Genomic DNA, 23,430 nt, shown 5'->3' on the forward strand with positions numbered 1-23,430 from the left:
CAGCCCAACCTATAAAGGTGAACATTAGCATCTCAGTAAAACTCCTCTAGGTAACGTTTTTATGGAACATACCGCAATAAAGGACGGCGAGGTTCTTTTCATCGGTTGCTTGCTGGATCAGCTCATTTACAGTCGCCGTGACACTCAATGTTTTGCCCAACTTCTTTGCCACGACCGTCAACGCACGATCTGCCTCACTTGGCTCATTGCTTGGCCGTTGGTCGGCAGCACCGGGTAGCATGGGTGGTCCGCCCCCAGCTTCAGAGGCATCCTGCATCTTCTTCATCCTCAAAGGGGACACGGTCCAGCTGTACAGCGGATCGTAACGAAGCACATCAAGGATGGTCATGATACTATAGGACTCTCGCCGTAAGGTTTCAAGCGTGAACTCGCAACAGCGGCGGAAGACACCCTCGGTCTTGGTAACTCCCATCCCATCGACAAGGTCTCGTGTCAAACGGAATGGAACGACTTCGGGAACCGGTAGCACTCGGCCTTGTTCGAATGCAACGCCCAAGTCGATATGCACCACTTCGCCCGTCCTCTCGTCCAGCAAGATATTATGGCCATGGCGATCGCCGAGGCCGAGAACATGGCCTAATATTGAGATTGCAGCTGTGCTTCGAGTATATGAAAGCCTCTTACTAAACCAGTCGTCTGGGTTATTGAACTTTTCCATGAAGAAGTATTTCATGACAGGGTGGAAGTGTTCAGTAACCTGTCGGTATGTCCTAACGCGTTGCTCAAATGATCTTGTCTGAACATCGCTGATGTGCTTGCGGCAAACGTTTGGTTTCATATCTTTCGGATAGTATTTTTGATGCGCAGGCATCAGATAATCATGCAAGGGGATAGTGTGTGGCACGAATTCGATTATTCCCGCATTCGACGTAAGAGGCAAAACCTTATATGTGCGAATCCCTAGGTTTCGCTGTCGAGTAGCCTGATGGTCCTTAAGAAGATTGCTAACCTGTTCAAACACTTGTTCCATGATAGCGTCCTGCCGCAAATCATCATTTCCTCCTTTGAACTTCCGGTATTGTTAGCCAAACATTCGCTCCATACGCTATACAAATCGATGTTTGGTGCTTACCAGCTGCTTGTATCGTAAACCATTACTTGCAAAAGCGGAGACGATCTTTGGTGCACTGACGCCGGACGCGATAGTGAATTCGGGGTGATACTTAACAAGCTTCGGTACATCACGATAATCGCAATCAACCCTGATTTCGATGTTCATTGTGGGTGGTGGTAGTTTCTGTGTTGCGGCATCTTGTTCGAGACGTCCACCCGTTTGGAGTTTCCGCAGCGGAACCCTTGCGCCGCTCTTCAATTTCTCATCTGGCCTGTCAATGGCAAATCGTACATAATTGATATTGGTGTTGTGAACAGCGACCCATGTCGGCCCGATACGCTTGTCGTTCTTTAGGCCTTCAACTAATCGTCCGGCTGCTCGATTGCGTGACAACGCCGTTTCATCCTTTCCTCCCTTGGACTTGCTGCTCGCAAATATTTGATACATACCATGGAATGGGTGTTCAACGCAAATGCGAGTAATCAGAGAGAAGAGCATTTTTTGGAACTCATCAGGCACATCTAACAGGCGCGAGGTTAATTGATTCATCAAGGGGGCAAACTTTCGGCTTGGAACTTGACCGAGATGCTTGGAAACGGCTGCATTTGCGATATCACTGTCGGACTTGTCAAGCCACAACGCACAGAAACGGAGTACATCATTATTGTAAGTTTCGCTCTCTCTCAGACAAAGGAGATAGTTTTCGAGACATTGCTGTAGGAAGGCTTCCCGACTTCGTCGTAGGCGTTGATATTCGCGGTCATCAAGATCAAACCACTGTTTTGTCCTTCCTCGATGAAATTTGAGAGCCTCCCTCTCCCTTCCCTCCGCAGCCTTCATCATATCCTCCAATGCTCGCACTTCCTTTTCCTTACGGTTACGCAATTGCTCAACTCGCGTGAAATCTTCCAAACCATCAGGGTTCTGTAATTGTTGGTCGCAAAATGTGGCAAACCCATGATAAACTCTCCCGGCTTCTTCACCCCCGGAGCGACCTTTAAGCTCCTTGACTGCGGTTAATAAGTAATCTTGGATGATGGTCTCTGGTTTCTCGAGACGTGCCTCAGCGACATGGTGGCCCTTGCAAGAAGTTGAATTAGTCCGGAACGAGCAGGGTTTCGTACGCAGGGAATCAATGTGGAGAGAGCTTACCAAAGTCACAAGAAGTTCGGCACGGCTGATTGGTACCGCCTGTTTATGTAGGTCATTTTGATCCTTGAGTTGATGAAGCATCCGAATTGATGCAGTCATTTCACCTTGGTCCCACAGAACATTAGCCAGATCGAACTTGGCGGCCCCTTCGATGTTGATCCCTAGTGCAGAGCATTGGTGGGCGAGCTTAGAGAGGTAAACGGCCGATTTCAGCGAGGCTTGTTGGATGCCCTGGGTTCTTGTGATATGAAGTGATTGCCGGATGGCTTTGACCTCCAGAAGCTGTGCGTCATGATCGCTTATATTGGTCGAAGATCTTAAATACGACTTTCGGTTGATTGATGAAAAGAGGGCTTCGTGTGAGTTTAGTATCTCCCCGATCTCATGAACACTGACTGAGTTAGACGTAGCTTAAGTGGATACTGATCCTTTTTTTGCAGGGGCATATATCCCATACCTGGTGGTCTTCAGCCAAGAATCCCTGGCAGCGATTTTCTGCCATTCATGATCGATTTCTTCCGTTGATCTCGCGTCCAAAACATCACTGACTTCAGTGATAACTCCCAGAACCCTCATCGCAGTTCGCAAAGACATGGCAGATCGACTGGCGCTCGTAAGCGACTCCAAAGTTGTCAAGAGACACTCGTTGATAGACTTAGAGGCCTCAGCCAGGCTCCCTGATGTGTTGAGGCTTTGGAAAGCCCGGAAGACGGTCGCAGGGGGTGAAGGATTCAAGGGCGAGACGGGTATATCCCATTGTCGTAAATTTGTTGCGGCTTGCAGCATGCTGTCAAATGAACTTGATGTGTCCACAAAGCCCCCACCAGATGCTGAGAATATGGAATTAGCAATTCCCTGTAGATTTGTCGAGTTGAGTGCCTTAAGGACGCCATAGGCGTTTTGATCCGCTGACATCTGTATCTCACTATCATACTGTGCACTTTGGAAGAGTAGATTCTTAAAACCCGAGCTTTCATGTTGGAGCCTTTCCATAACTGAGTCCAGGGAGGGGCTTTGTTGAATGCCGTAGAAGAAATCAGGGTCATCTATGTCCTTGAATATGTCATGCAACATGTCCGGGGGAGCTTCGTATTTAGCCAGCGAGGAACGGCGAGAGCCAAAGATTACACGAGACGCATGTATCTCAAGGAAGATGAGTGCTGTCTTTGGCAAACGGCACCTACTGGCAGCCAACGATGCTTCTGCGAAGTCTATCTCCAGCCACTCATCACGTTCTACTATTGTCGCCTCATTCGGTTTCGGCTGATTTCGAAGATATAGAATGCAGTCGATTGCAAGTCGTGCATGTGAGATAGTAGTGTCATGAACATCACACAAAGCTTGTTTGAAAATTTGGGAAACCTTCTGTCGGATATTTGCTTCTCCTTTAAGTTCTGCAAGCAGAACATCATGAAGCATGTATGGTAGGATTCGGACAGCTAATTCAGGGATAACATAGATAATGTGGCTTAATGACCCAATCACAGGATCTTCGGCTGCAGATTTTGACAAGAACAACGCAATACCGCGAGCCCATTGAGATAAAGAATTGCTTGTCTGCCAATTTACTTTGGCGTCGTCTCTTTCTGTCTCTGGAGCAAGTGTCGGTATGGGCGGGCACTGATAGGGGTCCCAAGTGAAAGCTTTCATCAAGTATAGAGGTACGACACCGGCGCATTGTTCAAAATCCGGATACCTGGCAAGATTACTTATGATGAGTTGCAATGTTCGTTCAACGAGTCCCACCTCCAGATGGCTGTTATTTTGTAGCATGTTGCATAATTCTTGAAGTATGCTGGCTTTAGAATAACAGTGGACCTCTAAGCGCAAGTCGGATAGTTGAGATTTGAAAAGAGACAGATCTTGCTCCCTGAGAAGGGCGTCGCAGACTTTGCCCGTAGTAGCAAAAGCACGCCCAATAACTTTCGCAGCCCACAATCTGTATCCAGATCCGGTGTTGAAACTCTGTAGAGTTTGGTAGATGGCCACGATGTTAGCAGTTGCGTCCCTGTCAGACTCATTCAATTTGTGATAGTTTCCAAGCGGCTCCTCGGAGTCCGCACAGAGCAGTGCTATGACATGATCGGAGACAGTCTTGCTCAAAAGGCTTCTTTCAGAGCTCCGATCATCAAGGATTTCCAGGATCACATCACGCTCGTTAGAGTCATCAGAATGCGACTCAACAGTGGAGGTAGCTTGTGAAGACTTTACCACCCGACGAAATGATTCCTGTGTTTCTGCGTCCAAGGAGGACTCGTAAGTATTTATATACTCCCCAAACCACTGAAGAAACCTTTCAATATTCGCTGTTACTATTTTTGATTGACCTTGTTGGGCTGTATCCACCGGGGGGGACGCCAAAAACTTTTTCAAGGACAGCAATGTGGAGACCGCAACCCCAGCCATGAGTCCGGGAGTCTCTGCTAGATAAGGCTGACCAGCTTCTAAGAGATACCAGAAGATTCCTAATGCATCTTCTGAGCAATATATATCAACTAGGAATGGTAGCATGGCGTGTAGTGTCATCTCAAATGGATAGTCTCTGAGCATAACAGATCCGGCCACGCAAAGTAGTACCCTAATCTTCCGGATTACAGAACAGGCGTGGAAGGAACCAAGCGCGGGGTGAATTGATTCCAAGAGAGTTCGGCAAACATAAGAAGCTAGCGTCGGCGTCCAAATTGTCTCGAGTTCATATCCGCTGCGCTTACAGAGGAACTCTAACTCATCAATGAGATAGCGGGCCCTGAAGGAGGGTTGCTGATTCGCAGGGAGAACGATTTTTGAAGCACTCTTACCGAGGATGCACCTTAGACCATCGAGGGCATCGTGGAATTTCGCACGTTTGGAGAGGGCTCTTTCAACCTGTTCATATTGATCAAGCGACCCAAAGAAAGCTGCTATTGTCTGTGGGAATTGCTGATCAATCAATTCCATGAAATGTTCAGTCCCCAGTATCTTTTTCAGCCGGGTTTCAACACCTTTAGGCTGGCTACCTTGCCCAGGGGGGGTGCTGATATCTCGAGCGATGCTATAGGCCTCCGCTTTGTAGAAAGATGTGGCTAAAAGGTCAACGAAAGGCTTTCCCATGTACTTCGACATCTCTATCTCCTCGTCCTCCCGCGCACGCATGATAATTTGACCAACAAGTTCGTCTTGCACATCGCCTAACATGTCTTTGATGCTCGCATAACTAAAGATACTGAAAGGCATGGCTGTAATTGATTCCTGCTCAGTCCAGGTATAGAGGATCTGAGAAGAAAATAGCCGAAAGAGCTCTTTTGCATCTTTTAGTCCAAGCTTATTGGCGACATCACATATGCACTTCTCAGCATACTGAAGTGAGTGAGGTACATGTGCCGGGGTTTCGAACATATGGTAAATGCTTCTGCGGAGTAAGGTATGCCATCGTGAGGCTAATTGACCTAATATGAACAAACGGAGGGCGATGCCTTCTACCCAATCAGACTCCTTGGGGAGGTGTCTAAGCACGTCGTTGAATATGGCATCATGATCGTTTAATGAATAATGGCCAAACAGCCGAGGAATCAGATTTCCAACGTCAAATTTAACTGGGATGCTGCCCTTCTCTAAAATCTTCAGAAGGCTTGTTCTGGGGGATGTGTTGGATTCACCGCTAGAGTATGAGGCGTTGGTATTGATGACATCCACGAGGAGTTCACTGAACACAACGAGAACTGAAGGCGATGCCATGTCTTTTGCCAATAATACGTCTCTGAACCATGTATAGATATCCGATGCCGAGCCACTGAGACTATCGGCTTCCGAGCTGACCCATGCTTTGACAAAACTATGCATCATATGAATACAAAGAAGGTGAGAGGCTTCACAGCGCTCCAATTCATAAGTCTGTAGGCACTTTTCAGCTAGGTCTTCAAGGATATCGAGCAACGAAGTCCGGTCCATTCCAGAAATAGCGCGGTAGACATAAGGTAAAGAGTTGCTCGCGGCTAAGATATCAACTTCGTCTAAATCGATTAAGTACTCAACCAGAGCCCTGCTGGAATGTTGATCATGGTTGCGTAAGAATGCGTTGGTTTTCTGTAAGACAGAGAGCTGAATGGTAATACACCGCTGGAAGGAGGAAAACTCCTGAAATAAGGGTAGCGCTTCTCTATTGGACTTGACGATCGAGGTGACTTCCGCCAGCCTATCTTTTGAATTGAATAGAGTATCGTCCAAATCCATAGGCTCGTCGTTATGGAGGGCCAGATTATCTCTCTGGCTTCTTCGATAGGCTTCTAAAAGGCTCACTAATGGAATGACAAGCCTGAGCAAAGCCTTTGAGATGGTTGACTCAGGATTGTACGAGAACTGTTCAGGATTAAGAAAAGGCGACAATACCACCAGACAACCTTGAATGAATTCAAGTTCGTGAGAGGCCAAAAAGGTGCATATGATTTCCCAGAGACGCTCGCAATTCTGCTGTAAGTTATGAAATTTTGATGCAGATAGGTGCGGCAGACATTCCGTGTATAGAGCAACGAGGATACAGAAAGAGGTAACAATTTGCACGATTTCCACCGTTACATGGTGTGATTTATCTTCATATAATGACTGGAAGGCTTGCAAGAACATTTCAGATTTTACCTGTAGGAGATCCAGAACCATGTTGTCATTTGGATCTTGTCGTGGAAATGTCTCTAAATGGATAGTATCGTCAGTATCCCACATATCAAAATCCAATATTCCTCCGAGCTGAAATAGGTAATTCAGCAGTTGTTTGCTCCTGTGAAGGAAGTGCCAGCCTTTGGCAATGAGACTCGTTGCCCCCCTGAACTGAGGTTTGGGTGGGATATAGTGCCTATTAGTGCAGGCTAAAAGCAGGTTTAAAAGGTCCAAGGGCCGGGCGAATGCAGCAAGTTGAGCTAGCTGTGTTCGATCAGTTACCGTTCCTGGAGGATTATTAGCATACAATATCACTACCATATTGTGGAAGCCGCTATAGTAACACACCAATAACCCAAACCTCTCGAAGCCAGGCACAAATCTGTTTTGAGGCATTTGGAAGGGATCCTGGATTTACCCGCGCAGTCATTCGAGTTGTTGTGGCCCATAAAGTCAACGATGCATCTGACATGGTAGATGGGCCGTTTAGATTGACAGACGTAAGCATCGAGCTCGTGGCCTCCGCGACTATGGAATATTCCAGAAGGTTATACTCAAGAATGCTATTCATGAGAATACAAGATGCCCTAGAAGTAGCTTGGGAGGTTGAGGCACGACATGTGAGCTCCCAGGCCTGTTGCCAAATTGCCCTTAGTGAGGGCGAGTCTGCGTTAGGACTCCCAGCAAGGCTATAGAAAGCTTGGTCAGCCGAGGCCTGATAAAGATTGCCGAGTGAATTTTACCTTGCAATAGTTATCATTGTCCAGGATGCTAATATGCCATTTTCGTCGAGTATGTTTGGTAATAACCGCAAAAGCAGCGATGACTTCGAGTCAACGCTAGCATGGTGCCTGGGGATAAGCGGAATTAATTGCAGAGCGCAGACTCTTCTGGCACCTGAAGATGAAGCGCAATCACGGTGAATTTCATCCACCATCGATGTGAGACGTTGCCTTTTGTTCAACGTCTCAGTTGACGTACGCGGCGACGACGATCGCGCAGTTATCTCTTCTGACAAATCTACAAGGTTAGCTATAGCCCAGATCACAGTCCAATTGTGCTCTGATTTGCCAGATTCAAGGCGAGGCCATATCAGGATCTTATCCACCGCCGCCGAAGTTTTCTGATGGAAAACCAACTCATCAACCTGTAGGATATCCTTTTCTGGGCGCTTGATATACTCTTTGTACAGAGCACCCAAGAGGTCTTCGGTATAGCGGCTTAGCAGTTCCGATGGCTCCTGTCGAGTCGCTGCGGTCAAGAGAACAATGCAGAGCATGATGGTGACAAGCAGTTCATCTTTCAACCCTACGAGTTTGGTAGCCCACAGGTGACAAATTACGGGTATTAAGTCCAGCAGTATGCTTTGAACAAGCTCCGACTGGTCAGACAATACCCTCATAATGACCGAATTAATGCTATTGAATGCGCTTTGATGTCCACTTCCCGTAATATGCGACGACTTGACATAACCCACTAGCCCGTGAAGTATCTTTGCGGCGGGCTCTTGAACCGGAGCATTAACGCTTGCCGTTAGAAGCTGAATACAGACTACGGCTTCACTGATTGCACCCTTATCGCGTTTGGGTTTCTCTCTGGCAGTTAGTGTTGGCGTCGATCTGGACGGTGTGGGGGTACCTCCAGTTCCCAGGAAGTCATCCAGGGTGGACCGAGAATCGCTCCCTGTATGCGAAGGGTCATCTTCATAATCTTGGGTATTCATGATCTTTAGACAAAAACCCATAAGTTTCTCCCATTCACTGGCTCCCAGATGTTCGACATGTGGAGGATAATTTAGCAATGCAGTCAAGCATTTTGTATAATCCACACCGAGAAGTTCAAACAGACTCCCTCCTGTGTCCTGCAAAGTTTCGGTTATATGATCAACAACCGCACGAACAGACTTGGCTCGCAAGTTATGCAAAAGGGCATCAACAGCTAATCGCAGAACAGATGCACATGTTGATAAGCGAGAAGCAGATGGGCCCTTGGAGTTTCCTCGATTATACAAGGATTTCTCTGACGAGATGAATCGGAACAGTGACTCAAAGATCTTATGACAGGCTTTGTCATTCAGGGAACTCCTAGATGATATGCACGGATCAATAACAAAGACAACTATCAATACAAAGAGCGATACTGATTTTCCACATACAGTCTTGAGTTTCGTTTATTTTGTTGGAGTATATGCTTCAAATCTTGTAGATGTTAGAAGAGTATGATAGATACTCTAAGTATGACCCACCAGCTAGACCTTCTGAACGCTCCCTTTGCTTCTCGGATGACAAAAGCACCAGAGTCCTATCCAGAGTGATTTCCGCCATTGCAATGATGCTGACAATGCGGAGTGGTACTTATACACATTTAACACTAATAAAGTCGAATGTTTGACAACCATGTTCACATGTAACCTTTTCTAGATTTCGAGAATTCCATTATGCAACAAAGAACATGGCTAAGCCCTTAAACCCGCATGAAACGTGGGCGTTATGGGGAAATTGCCTGGAAACTCCGGTGCGGCTGTTGAGAGACTTAAAGGAGCTTTGGTCTTGGCGCAAACAGAAGCTCCGCCGCTTTTACTTTTTCGGGTCGGAATTTTGATCGCGACCTCCGACCTTTTTTGGCCCGCAACAAACAGTTTATACTTCATATCCTCTTCCACAGCGCTTATCGCCGAGCTAGGGAAATTCTCTGATCATGGGGGACAGAGACACTCTAGCGGGCCTTCGTGGCTTGTACCAAGATCTCTCTTCCCTCACTGAGTCCTCCTTCGTGAACATCGACCGTCTCCGTGTTGAGTTGGAGGCTCACATCGATGATTTCAGGAAGCTCCTTGACAGGCCACCAAAAAACAATTCCAGTCGCCAAGCTGTTCTCTCAGGTAAGTGTTCATCTTATACGTGCCATGGGAAATAGCATCTTATGTTGGAGCCATATTAACGTTATTCCGAAACCACTTAGGAAAGATCACCGTCGATGACCTTGAATATTCCATCAACGAGGAGTTCCAACAAGGCGCGTTACAGTTGGCCGATGCGCTGGGTATCGATGAATTGGAGGCAGCACACCTGTTTCTTGGCGCACAGGATCATGCTCAGATGCTGGACAGAACACCTCTTATTGCTGCAATCATGCGGTTTCACGAGCGTCGACACTTCCTCCTCGAATCTCTGCGTCTTATCCTCCAAGAGTCCTTTGAGGTCGAGCGGGAAATGACTCAGGTACTAATGCAGGACATGATAGCCTTCGTTGTCGAGATAAAGAATGGCCCTCTACGAAACGCCTCACTGTTTGCGCGGAAATGCATGAAATCGATGGAAGATATTGAGAAGTGGCTTGTACTTGTTGCTGAACAAATCCAGAAAGCATCCATTGTTGGTCAAGCCGAAGACGCCGATATAATGGAGGCCATAGAGTATCAGCGCGCCAGCTTGCAGCAACAGCATGAGTCATTGGGCGCTATACTTTGCTACCTGTTCAAAGGCCCTTATACTAGCCCCGAGGATCTTCGACTGCTGCTTGTAAACCTTCGGAAATTGGACCGGTTTGATGGGCTACTTGTGCACTATATCCCTTCTATTATCGCTGCTTTCGTTCAACATGGTTCCCCGGAAAGTTCCAATTCATATAAAGAGGCCCGAAGCTTGCACACGGCTGTTACTTCGACCAAAGATGGCCAGTCCTGGGCCCTCCCAACTTTCCATTCTGCAATAATTGCTCTCTGGCTTGCGGTATATGGTGGATGGGATTTTGACGGACCGTCGTCCCCACTTCCCGGGGTCGATCTCGAGAAGGACGCAGAGGAGCGCACAAAGATGTTCATGACAGCGCTGGATGATGGAGGCCTGGACTTCATGCTGGCTGTCTGCTCTGGTGTGAACAACGAAGAATGGGCGGATCCAGCTCGGAGTGAATTGGTTACATTGCTATTGAAGGAAAGCTCCTCAGCTATGCCTGAGTCGGACACTTGCGCCCCCTACATGAAATGCTTACTGATGGAGAACTTCGAAGTCTTTGTGGAGTCATGCATTGCTAATATGCCGGATGCTGTTCGGATGTTGAAATCTGAGGAAGACTCGCAAAGATTGGATCAGATTACTGCGCTTAGAGATGGCCTAACTTCTAGTCTCCATCGAGGTTTAGTGGAAGCTCGGACACACCTTGAATCATTCCTCATGGTAATGGCTTTCGCATTTGAGCAGCGACCAGACGCTGCACAGGAGTTTTGGGCCGATCCTGACGGAAATCTGTACGGCTTCCTTCAATGGGCCTCGAAAAGGCAAACTGTCCCTAGAGTTAGCGCATTCTGTGAATTACTATGCTCTATTTCGGGCAGCGAAGATAATGCCACTGCAGCTCATAGATTCCTCACTGAAGAGGACAAGTTTATGTCTGCTAAATTCAAGCGGTCGACTTCTATGAACTGGTCCCAGATGTTCGCTGAGCTAGAACTTTATGCAACAAAAGTCACCGAGAAGCCTCCTGCCTCGACATCTCAAACGATTCTACGATCCCGGAAGTCTGAACCAGCAGATATGAGTGAGCCAGAAAGCCCTGTCATGTTGACCTGTTATCTCCGGTTACTGGGACATCTATGTAGACAAAGTGTCGCGATCCGGGACTGGATGCTTCATCACCCTTCGTTCAACGTTGTCAGCACATTGTTGACATTGTGCAGCGGACCGATACCCACGCACTTGAGAGCAACAGTTTTCGCCACCCTTGCAGCTCTAATGACTGAAAGAACTCCTATCAATGGCAACGAAATGTGGCTTTCTATTGACCAGTGGATTTCAGGTGGATCTATGAGTGCTTCTGGAATGGGGAAGATCCCAGTAGTCTCGAATCCTCTTGTTTGGCATGAGCAACAAGCATTTCAAAAATTTGGCGAGAGCTTCGACCAAGCCAATGCTTTCGTGACCTTGATCAATTCCCTTGTGTCTCCAACATCTGATTCAGCCGACTACCACCTCTCCCTGCCATTTCCAGAATCCTTGGGTTCATCCTATCGCATGCCGGGTATTGAGCCTTACATAGACTTTATACTGGGCCATGCTTTGTCACGGAAATTGCCAGATCTCAACGAACGCCAATCTCGGATGCTGACATACAATTGCCTGGAGTTTGTCGTGACATGCTTGAAGTCCTTCAACGAAAGCCTTGTCTCTGTTCTCAGCCAACCCACTGTTCCGTCCGATGTTAAAACGTCGTCATTGGTTACTTATGTCCGCCTACACCCCTTTGCACGGGTAGCCGAATGGTTGTTCAACGAAGATGTAATCAAGGCAATCTTCGCGACAGCTCACCAAGATATAGCTGAGGTTTCCAAGGCGGCGTCTGACTCTATATTGGTCCTCTCTGTAGTCAGAAGCCTTGAGGTCATGGATCTAATCATGGACCTTCAGTCGACGTATTTCAACATTGTTCGCCCCCTGATCAAGTCTCAAACTGGTGGAAGCCGAACCAGCGTAGCAAACTCATCGCTCTCGGCCTTTGAAGATAGCGTCCTCAGCAATTTGTCAATCGTACCAGCTTTGTGTCTTTATTGCAGCACAGCACATCAACAACTCACAATCACATCTATGGTGCTGCTGGAGAAACTTTCTAGCTCTACAAAGCTCAACAAGGTTTCATCACCCGGATTAGCCAAGTGGCGCTCCTCAAATAAAATCGTTGAGGTCCTGAGCACTGAAGTAGAGGTGGACAGCGTGGCGCGCCCGCTTGTATCTCAAATGCAGCCTGAAGTACGGGAACTTGATCATGGGTCGCAATCTTCGGGTTACATTATTAGAGAAAGTTTATTGGCGCTGCTGAATAGCTGCCTAAGAATGATTACAGATCGGCCCACGATAGCTCATCTTCTTCTTGGATTTAGCAGCGTGGGAAATATGCTCGACATCTCCTCTGACGGACTTCTCGCCAACGGAATGTCTTTGCTACACGCTATCATCACATTCTTGCAAAGCTATCCAGACCAAGTTGATGGAAATATCCTGTCATGGATGGTGCACCTGAAGCGTATGGCATTGGAGGTGTTAAAGCATTTATGGTCATCTAGAATCTCTTCCTACTTCACCCTTACTGAGATGCGTGCGAGTCGTTTCCTGCAAAGTCTGCTTGCAAGCCAACCCATCATTGGACCAAATACTCCTTGGGATGGGTTCCCGATTATGACGGAAGAGTTCTGGATTTCGGATTCGGCTAGTGCTCTCGCAGAATTTCTGTTGTTCAGAAGTTATTTGTATGCTTATGCTACTACAGAGGTTCGCTCGGCTGCTAAGCTCCGTTCACCAACGCTGCAAGCAGATATCATGTCGACATTGTTTGGAAATTCGACCTCCGAGACAGGGGATGCCGTCTTGAATCCTACGGTGTTTGACCTTTTCGATTTCGCGGATCTGGACATTGGACGTCAACTTCAGCCCCCCATGCTGGTCCTACTAGATGGTATTATGCTGGAGGCGTGTGCAAAAGAGGCGGATGATTCACTTGTCCTTTACAGTGAGGCGGAGCTGGAGGAGCTGATACAACTCAGGAAAGAAGAGTTGCTTTCAAGCGGACATTTACGCCCTCAAGACGAGGAACAATTTCTTGCAGAAGCCGAAGGTCTGAAGATATTCGTCCATGCGACAAACCAGTCAAGGAAGATCAATAACAACCGTTATCTGGCTCTCCGATCCTGGACGGAACTCATTACGACAATGCTCACTTGCTCCGAAATTGAAGGTGGACGGAAATCGACATTCATACTGCATACCATTCAATTGATTCTTCCCAAGCTTGAAGCCGCTGTTGAAGAGGATCTTCCTGAGGCGACCGAACTAGCACGCTTAGCTGAAGTTTTAGTTACAAAACTGGAATCAAGTGCAACAAAAGCAAATTCGGCCCGGAGAAGTGGGGATGTCATCGATGAGAAGCTCCATCAACTCTTCCAGATCTGTGTTAGAGGTATCGCTCTGGCGACAGGAAATGTTAATCTCCGAGAAACTTTCTACAACATATGCTCATCCTACATCGCCCGTATCATCCAGCCCGATACAGGACACGAGAGTATCAAACAGCATAGCCATCAGATTGTCAAGATGGCTGGCACCACACTGATTGAAGCGATATGCGATGATGCATATGCTGGTCAGGAGACATGTCGCGTGTCTGCTCTATTGTTCCTCAATCTCCTTGCAGCCCTCGATAAACAGGGTGATTCAATATTGGCTGAGTCAATTTCCCAGTCAAATTACTTAAGTCTCTTCCTCGATGCCATTAGGACGTTGCCCATTGAACTCAGAAATGCCCAAGCGAATGGTAAGTAGCCATGGGGTCTAATGGCCATATCCTACAGCTAACCAGGTTTAATTCAGATACACCTTTACTCTTATCCTATTACGAATCCCTGCTATCTTTGCTTCAGCAACTCTGCCAAACGAAGGCGGGCGCAACCCATGTTCTGAAGACCGGTCTTTTTGAAGCGGTACGTGGTTCGCAGCTATTCGCTGCCGACCCAGATCTTGGCATTGGTCAGTAACAAGTCGTCCCTTGGTACAGTCAAATTGTCTAACTATAGCAGATATCGATAACCCCGATGCTCTCCGGAGGTATTACGATCTACTGGATTCCGTTCTACGAGTAATTGTTTCCGCCGCGTTTTCCCGGGGCCTGCACAACGAGCAAATGATGGAACAGACTCGTGCGTTCCTTGCTGAGAATAGGCAAAGTATGGTCGGCATATTCAAACGCTTTGCCAAGATCGGTGGAGGGGGTGCTGCCGATCACCATAACGCCCTGACCAACCTGACCAAATCATATATGGCACTAGTTGCTGCTACGGATTTCTTAGAGGTACGCATTTAGAGGCATGATTTACTTCATCAATGAATCAGCTAACATTCAGCAGTTTGAGGATAACGAAGTGAGAGAGCTCGCTCAGCCCAAATTATTCTCGTGAACAGGGACTATGGACAAAGAGTCCAGGCACTTTTGGGGGGAGTAACTGGATTTATTGATGTAACGAAACGGTGTATATGGAAATGATTGCTATACTGAGGCCTCCTACTGTCCTGAATCTATAACCTTGGCATATCTCAAAGGGGGGAATATTTTTTCCATTTTTTAAAAGAAAAAATGGATTGAAATAATCCAATTTCGACATAGCTTCCATTCCTCGCTGCCGGCTATGAACGTAGACGTGTAGAATTGTTGTCCAGTGAGATATATTCCCCACAGGTCAAACAATAAATACGGACGTATTATCTTATCTCCGATTTGAACGTCAACGGAACCTTACCGCGGAGTATCTCTGCTTCAACCCTCCTCTCTTCCAGCTTTCCCCTCATCTCTCTTCCCTTCCACCACACCTACCGCATCGCCTGTTTCAAATTCGTCAAAGTTTAGGTGGATTTGCCATGAATTGTATAGTCCAGAGATCTTCTGGACCTTTCCATCGCTGAGCGCTCCTCTTTAACATCGTCATCTCGGACAAGACCGGGTAGATGCAGCAAAACTCGAGAGGCGCCACCGAGCAGAGGAGCGGTAAGCGCAAATCGACCGGCAAGAGGAAGCTTTCTGATCAAGAGGAAGCCTTACAACAACCTCAGCACCAACAGGCGACGATTTCGGAGCTCCTTTCGCGGAACCACACAACCCACGGGAAAGAGCATCATCATCATCTTCACCAGCTATCCTCCCCGACGAGCAAGCGCCCCCGGCTATCGCCATCCCCCTCGGGTCTAACTCCTGCACAAGGTTCGCGGGGACCAGCTTCATCCAACACCATGTACAATTTCTCAAACAAGGAAACGAAAGGCAGTGGATCGTTTGGTCAAGTTACGCCGGGCACCAACCCTGGAAATACAGCAGCAAGGCCCCGCTCCTTCAATGCACCAGTGCGCCAAAGCAACTTCACTCCTCACACCGGTGCCAAGAAACTTGTGGTCAAGAATCTTCGGGTGGGTTCTCGGTTGAATCAAGATTCATACTTCGAGAAGATATGGGGCCAGCTTGACGCCGCGCTGACCGCGATCTTCGATGGCGGGAAACCGGAGATCTCGCTAGAAGAGTTGTACAAAGGGGCTGAGAATGTATGTCGTCAAGGGCGAGCTTCAGCGTTGGCCAGACAGCTACAGGAGCGATGCCGAGGACATGTATCAGGTAAACTGCGTGATACTCTGGTAGTAAAAGCAGCGGGTGGGAACAACATCGATACGCTACGAGCTGTTGTGGATTCGTGGACAACATGGCAATCAAAGCTGGTATGTCTCCGTTTACTCTCTGCTCACCCACCCTCTCGTAATTGACTAGTTTGCAGGTTACAGTACGCTGGATTTTCTATTACCTCGATCAGTCGTTCCTCCTCCACTCCAAGGAATACCCAGTTATACGCGAGATGGGCTTGATCCAGTTCCGGCAACATATATTCAATGACACAGTCTTACAGCCACAAGTGCTACAGGGCGCCTGCGACCTGGTCGAAGCGGACCGTGATGAAGGGCGCAGCATATCGGCCGACTCATCTTTGCTTCGGAACGCTATTGAATTTTTCCACGGCCTTGATGTTTATACTACTGGCTTTGAACCCCTCCTTGTCTCTGAGTCGAAGAAGTTCTTTGCATTATGGGCTCAGCATGAAGCCTCAGGATATCTTGCCACTTTCGCGGAAAACAGTCACCGCTTGATTGAACAAGAAGTAGACAGGTGTACATTGTTCTCTTTAAATCGGAGCACAAAACAGAAGTTGTCTGAACTATTGGATCAGGAGTTAGTGGCAGAACAAGAGAATGTTCTCCTCAACCAAAATGATATTCTTGGTCTGCTGCGGGCCGGCAATAAGACTGCCTTAGAAAAGCTGTATACGCTTCTTCAACGAAGGGATTTGGGGGCGAAATTGAAAACGGCATTCAGCAGTTACATCGTTGAGGAGGGGACCAGTATCGTCTTTGACGATGATAAAGAGGCGGAGATGGTTGTCCGGCTGCTGGATTTCAAACAGCAGCTTGACGAGACTTGGAACAACTCCTTCCATCGACATGAGGAGCTAGGGCACGCCTTGCGCGAGGCATTTGAGACGTTCATGAACAAGGGACGAAAGTCGGGCGCATCCGGAGGCACCGATAACCCCAAAACCGGTGAGATGATTGCCAAATATGTGGATAGATTACTGAAAGGCGGCTGGAAATTGCCTCCTGGACGAAAAGCCGAGGATGTACCTCTTGCCGATGAGGATGCCGAAATTAATCGACAGTTAGACCAAGTGTTAGATCTCTTCCGATTTGTACATGGCAAAGCTGTATTTGAGGCATTTTACAAGAACGACCTTGCTCGCCGGCTACTGATGGGCCGAAGTGCCAGTGATGATGCAGAGAAGAGCATGCTGGCGAGGCTCAAGACAGGTTCGTTCTGATTCCGACCGACAGAAAATGACATGGATGCATGGAAACTAACGTTGACGAATGGTTAGAATGCGGTTCCAGCTTCACACACAATCTGGAATCTATGTTTAAAGACATGGACGTGGCGCGGGATGAAATGGCGGCGTATAATTCTATTCAGCGTGAACGCAAGCACCGATTACCGGTTGATTTGAATGTTAGTGTGCTCTCCGCGGCCGCGTGGCCGTCATATCCCGATGTTCAGGTGCGAATACCGCCCGAAATCGCGACGGCTGTCAGCGATTTCGAAAAGTTTTACTATAGTAAATACAACGGGCGCAAACTTAATTGGAAGCACCAACTTGCGCACTGCCAGCTGCGCGCAAGGTTTCCCAAAGGCGATAAGGAGCTGGTAGTCAGTTCATTCCAGGCCATCGTGCTTCTGCTGTTTAACGACATATCAGAAAAGGGGACCCTTAGCTATCTGCAGATCCAGGAGGCGACGAAGTTATGTCAGTACCCCATATTCTCAATTCTTCAGTTACGCATACTCTCTGGGCTGCTGCTAACTGACTTGATATAGCTGACCAGGAGCTGAAACGGACCCTTCAATCGCTCGCATGCGCCAAATACCGAGTGCTTGCTAAGAAGCCGAAGGGTCGCGAAGTCAACACAACGGACGAGTTCTCGTACAACGAGGGATTCTCCGACGTGAAGATGCGGATCAAGATCAATCAGATCCAGCTAAAGGAGACTAAGGAGGAGAATAAGACGACACATGAGCGGGTGGCAGCCGATCGTCATTATGAGACCCAGGCAGCTATTGTGCGGATCATGAAGAGTCGGAAGACCATCACACATCCCGAGTTGGTAGCGGAGGTGATTAAGGCGACGCGCAGCCGAGGAGTGCTCGAACCTGCGGATATCAAGAAGAACATTGAGAAGTGAGTGACTCTGGGAAATTATTTTCCTTTGCTTTCCTTTATTTTTATTTATTGAGGGTCTGATTACTAACTATGAGTGCTCTACAGGCTGATTGAAAAGGACTACATGGAGCGAGAAGAGGGAAACCGGTATCAGTATGTGGCATAATGAAATATTTAGAGAGGCGACTATATCTTTGTCAGCAAGACAGTATTATCATGTGTTTAAATTCTCGAGCATCATATGACACGAAGCAAATGTTCTTTTAATATATGAGCAGAGACAATGTGGGGGGTACTTTGTACCCCGGTCCATCGGCCATGCAGTAGTTGCGGCTGCGGAAATCTAATCGTGTTCCCTATTAAGTTATTATTAACCTTCGCCCTTGATCACGGGATGGCAGGTCCAGCCCCCACGCGGTGCCGATCCGAACATCCCTGGGGGTCTGAGAAAGTTCGGCATTGGCAGACGGAGTCCTCCGGAGGCTGGGTTATCTCTCCGGAGTATAATCCACTTTCTTTATTTTTCAGAGAAATCTAGCATTTTATGACCCTCTCTATTATGAATAACATCATGATTACTTGCGGACCTAGTATAGTATATGAGTGCCACTAACCGGTTTTGTGGCGAGGTGATCGACAATATTAAGACTCCATGATCGTTGTCATCATCATTGAACGAATGATGAGATAATTGCGTACTAAACGGTGAGCAAGCAAAGTCAAAGACAGCAGACAAACTGCACTCGACGCATCACCACAACACCTTTCGACTCTCGCCCGAGAAAACCGAGACTCGGGAGAGAACGAGCCACCGAGAATAAATAGAAAAATAAGCATAATCAGAGGGATGGTCCGGAAATGGTAAAATGTTATGTATCATCGGATGTAATGAAACGAAACGGAATAATCAAAAACAGTCTGGGCTCTTTTGGGGTTCACGTGGATGACTGCGCTTTTTCTTTATACCCACAGCAACTCTTCCCTGTCTCAATCTCAACCCTGAGAGACGGGCGATCAGGAGGAATCCTCAATGGAACACTTCATGGAACTCGGGATCAGCTTGATTAGTATACGACTACGTACGCGCCTATCATTGGGAGTTCCTAATGCGGTAATGATTAGAGCTTTTCAACCATGCTGGTGGATTTCCATTAGATCTGACAGCGGGGAAACTAGGCTTTTTTTTTTAAGGTCCCATGATCGATTTTTATGTTGGGGATGTTTCTAGCGCCGTTTTCCCCTTTTTGTCGTTCCCTCTACAGGGTCAACAATGAAACTATTCGTTCTAGAAATTATTCTCGTTATGAATTAGTCCCTTTTTTTACCGTTTCTTTCTCCAGATCGCTTATAATCGTAGAAGACAACACCATGAAGGTATGAACTCCTCAATTGACCCATCCCTGTATTTTTTCTGCCCGAATTGTCCATCTGATAGTGAAATGGCCTCGTGATAGCCACCATACAGTAAGTACATCATATGCATGCAGAGAATAGGACATAATTCCAATAGTATGTACCTGCCGCGTCCTCTGTAGATCCTCGGGCATCCCACAATGCATACTGGGTCGCTGGACGCATGCCGATATACGTGGAGTGCAATCCGTTGGGATACTTCTTGCGCTCATCGGCAGCGGGAGTAAGGGATGAGCAGAGAATGTACATCACGAGCGCTGAAAGATTTTTATTTTCATTTTTTTTATGTATTATGTTTTCACTCGCATCAAGATGAAGTCTGTTTGATTATGTAAGGATGGGCTGATAAATGGAGGTATGGAGATCATCTCAATTATCAGGCATTTCTACAGTGTATGTACATACATCTTGTATTGTAATTGATAGTAAGTACATAGTAGTAACCACGGTATGTAGTTAGTGGATGCACCCGGAAGGTGATATGGACCGACACTTGTGACATCCACTCGATAAGCTTGTCAGTGTAACAACTGGCAATTATCAATTTCAATTTTTGGACCACAAAGAAATTATACGCGGAGGAAGCCGTAGCCGCATCCATCGAACGGAAAGATCCAAGCGATTTGCCTACCCCCAAGGCCCATACGAGGGGTCGAGGCGGGAATGCCACAGATGGTAATCCGAAGCGTTCGTTCAAAAGTCGCCCAAGGTTCCAGACCCATGGGGTTTGGCGGCCGGCGGGGAGTTGATTAGTACTATGGGCAGGCCTGAGAACAATGTATAATTGGTGTAATATTACGAGTCCGCAGGTACCAACGTATGGAGTGCTCCGTACATACTTCGCAGTGGGCTAGACCTCTTAGGTACTTACTCGATTAGGTACTCCTCGGTACAGCTGCCTCGCTCGATGTGCTGGAACTATCGTGAAGTACTATTCCATTGCCTATCTGGGGTTGATGGGTCTCATTGCTGGAATCGTTGTCCATGTGAACTGAAAAAAAAAATTAAAAAAAAGAACAAACAGGTTTGACAACATCGTCAACGAGTTCGCTGGGTTACAACTTGTTGGCTAGTACTTGAGTACAGTCATTCCCCAGTATAAGTATACAACGCTTCCCTTCACTCTCAATCTTCCATCATTGTTATTATTTTCCATTCCCCTATCCTCCATCTCTCCTCCAAGTGACTCTTACCTCTTCAGACTTACTCAATTCGTCTCGACTTTGTTTGAATAACTCTCAGACTCACGATTACCTCATCCTGATCCTATTAGGTTTTCTCCACCTGTCCAATATATTGTGAGTACTACTGGCAAATGACATGCCCGTCTATCCTTGTGATCCCCGGTTTTATTTTTCGACGCATGAGAGCCTCTGGACTGATAGATATTAGACCCGAGTGAACGCAACTTCTCCACTTTTTCCCCGCCTCTCACGGACGATAGGGCGATTGTAACCTCTGCGCCAGTACTATACTCGTGATACATCTCGGCGCAAAACCTAGCGAATTATCCCGGCTCTTAAATTAGGAGGAATTTCGCCCAGAAACAGTAACCCGACCAAATTTCGCTACAATCTTAGCGAGGAAGAGGCGCTTATAAGCAGACGAATACCCTCCTGGCCGAGTGTATTCTTTGTCGCAATCTTCACCTGGTCTCCCTCACCACCAAGACTTCCGGTCTTTTCTCCACATCCGAAGGCGAGCCAGTCCGGTATCGACGTCATACTCCGATTTCCAGTTGTTTGCTGCAAATCATTAGGCATTAGGCAATTACATACATCATACATCATGTCTGCACAAAGTACGTTGCAAGCCACTTTTCTAAAATTATCCCATCTTGTTTGTTTTTTCTCGTTGGGGTCTTATACACCCCCTCGCGATCAGACCCACGATCATCATGGCTCCACAAACAAAACTAAAACCCCAGAAAATATGCATTGACAGATGCACTAACGCAACACAGCCAAACACTTCTTCTCGGACCCGAACCATCTGGTTGTCACTGCCCTCCATTCTTTGACTCTCACAAACCCTTCTCTTGCTTTCGACCCTGAGAACAAGATCATTTTCCGTCGCCCTGATTCGCTCAAAAAGAAGAAGGTCGCGATTGTTTCCGGCGGTGGCTCTGGCCACGAACCGGCTTTCGCAGGCTTTGTCGGCCAGGGATTCCTGGATGCTTCAGTCGCTGGCACGATCTTCGCCTCGCCCTCTGCCGTACAAATCCGTAAAGCTGCTCTCGACTGTGTTGACAATGAGCAAGGTGTCCTCATCATCCCCATGAACTACACCGGCGATGTGCTCAACTTCGGTATGGCTGCCGAGAAGGCACGTGCCGCCGGAATCAAGACTGAATTTTTTGCTATCAATGACGACGCTGGCGTCGGCAAGAAGAAGGGCGGAAAAGTTGGCCGCCGCGGTATTGGTGGCGGAATCCTCGTCCTGAAAATCGTCAGCGCCTTGGCTGAGACTGGGTAAGTTGCATATTTGTACATCGGTAACAGAAAAGTTCCTCATGCTGACATACAACCAGTGCTTCTCTCGAAGAAATCTACCGTGTTGCTCAACAGGCAAACTCGCTGCTCGCAACCGTAGGCTCTTCTCTAGAGCACGTCCACATTCCCGGCAGACCTGCTTCTGAAGATACTATTCCTGTCGGGGAGGTCGAAGTTGGAATGGGTATTCACAACGAACCTGGATCTCATCGAATGAAATTCACTTTGCCAGAGCTGGTGAAGACCATGCTTTTCCAAATCTTGGATCACAACGATCCCGACCGTGCTTTCATCACACGCGAACCGGGCGACGAGTTCGTGCTCCTGATTAACAACCTGGGTGGTGTGAGCAGCCTGGAGCTCTCTGGTATCACCGATGAAGTATACCGTCAGCTTGAGCGGGACTACAGCATCAAACCCGTACGAGTCATTCAAGGAACTTTTCTGACCAGTCTCAACGGGCTGGGCTTCAGTGCTTCCCTGTTGAAGCTCGCTGATAATGGCTTGGGTGCTGGCAAGTCTTTCCTTGAGCTTTTGGATGCTCCCGCTGAGGCAGTTGGTTGGTCCGCTCCAATCCCAACTTCCACCTGGGACCGTCGCACCGATGCTCCTGTAGAGCTCAAGAAGACCAAGTTAGCTGAGCAACAGCCTAGTAACCTCAAGTGTATGCTTAATTTGTCCCAACTTTCCATAGCCCATTCCCGTGGATGTAAGCTAACGAAACGCAACAGTGGACCCTGCTACTATCAGGAAAGTCTTGGGAGCTGGTCTCCGGCGCATCATTGACGCCGAACCGACGGTTACTCGCTACGATACGATTGTCGGAGACGGTGACTGTGGTGTTGGCTTGAAACGTGGTGCCGAGGCTGTTCTTGCACTCCTTGAGGACAACTTCTCAAGCCTGGATGAAGACGTGGTTAAAACCGTCAACCGCATCGTTACCATTGTGGAGAACACCATGGATGGTACTTCCGGTGCCATCTACGCCATCTTCTTGAACGCACTTGTGCACGGTCTCCGGGAGCAAGACAAGGGCAAATCGACTCCTGCCACAGCTGAAGTCTGGGGCGAGGCCTTGAAATACTCGCTCGGAGCCCTCGGAAAATACACCCCCGCCAAGCCTGGTGACCGTACTATGATCGATGCTCTTGTTCCCTTCTGTACCACTCTGCGCGACACTAAGGATGTCCATGCTGCTGCTAAGGCTGCTCAAGAGGGAACTGAAGCGACGAAGAGCATGAAGGCCAGCTTGGGACGGTCTGTCTATGTGGGTGGTGAAGACGAGTGGGTGGGTAAGGTCCCTGACCCAGGTGCTTACGGACTCAGCGAATTCTTCACTGGGCTTGTCGAAGCCATTCCAAAGCAAGCATGATTCCTCGAAC

The 23,430-nt window shown here is 47.8% G+C and overlaps 4 protein-coding genes across 4 annotated transcripts; 3 read left to right on the forward strand and 1 right to left on the reverse strand.

Moving 5' to 3' along the window:
• Positions 1 to 675: 675 nt before the first annotated feature.
• F9C07_1712037 (protein kinase ATM/Tel1) lies at positions 676 to 8,949 on the reverse strand. The gene is made up of 6 exons (XM_071508329.1): positions 7,600 to 8,949; positions 7,205 to 7,545; positions 2,685 to 7,143; positions 2,228 to 2,618; positions 971 to 2,155; positions 676 to 904 (listed from the first exon to the last, which is right to left on the reverse strand). The coding sequence occupies exons 1-5, from the start codon at positions 8,598 to 8,600 to the stop codon at positions 1,067 to 1,069; spliced, it is 7,281 nt and encodes a 2,426-aa protein (XP_071364615.1). The 5' UTR covers positions 8,601 to 8,949; the 3' UTR covers positions 676 to 904; positions 971 to 1,066.
• Positions 8,950 to 9,077: 128 nt separating this feature from the next.
• F9C07_1711946 (nucleoporin Nup186/Nup192/Nup205) lies at positions 9,078 to 15,517 on the forward strand. Its single transcript, XM_041293321.2, has 5 exons — positions 9,078 to 9,737; positions 9,818 to 14,158; positions 14,215 to 14,370; positions 14,421 to 14,692; positions 14,748 to 15,517. Exons 1-5 carry the CDS (start codon positions 9,554 to 9,556, stop codon positions 14,796 to 14,798), a joined length of 5,004 nt encoding a protein of 1,667 aa, XP_041148227.1. The 5' UTR covers positions 9,078 to 9,553; the 3' UTR covers positions 14,799 to 15,517.
• F9C07_9062 (putative ubiquitin ligase subunit CulD) lies at positions 15,343 to 18,309 on the forward strand (the record flags this gene model as incomplete). The annotated part of the gene is made up of 5 exons (XM_041293322.1): positions 15,343 to 16,101; positions 16,158 to 17,238; positions 17,307 to 17,729; positions 17,801 to 18,161; positions 18,249 to 18,309. The coding sequence occupies 5 exons, from the start codon at positions 15,343 to 15,345 to the stop codon at positions 18,307 to 18,309; spliced, it is 2,685 nt and encodes an 894-aa protein (XP_041148228.1).
• Positions 18,310 to 21,344: 3,035 nt separating this feature from the next.
• F9C07_9064 (dihydroxyacetone kinase) lies at positions 21,345 to 23,420 on the forward strand (the record flags this gene model as incomplete). The annotated part of the gene is made up of 4 exons (XM_041293323.2): positions 21,345 to 21,357; positions 21,520 to 22,027; positions 22,087 to 22,712; positions 22,780 to 23,420. 4 exons carry the CDS (start codon positions 21,345 to 21,347, stop codon positions 23,418 to 23,420), a joined length of 1,788 nt encoding a protein of 595 aa, XP_041148229.2.
• Between the last annotated feature and the right edge of the window lie 10 nt (positions 23,421 to 23,430).

This window comes from Aspergillus flavus, chromosome 5, assembly GCF_009017415.1.
Source record: "Aspergillus flavus chromosome 5, complete sequence".
NCBI classification, from domain to species: domain Eukaryota; kingdom Fungi; phylum Ascomycota; class Eurotiomycetes; order Eurotiales; family Aspergillaceae; genus Aspergillus; species Aspergillus flavus.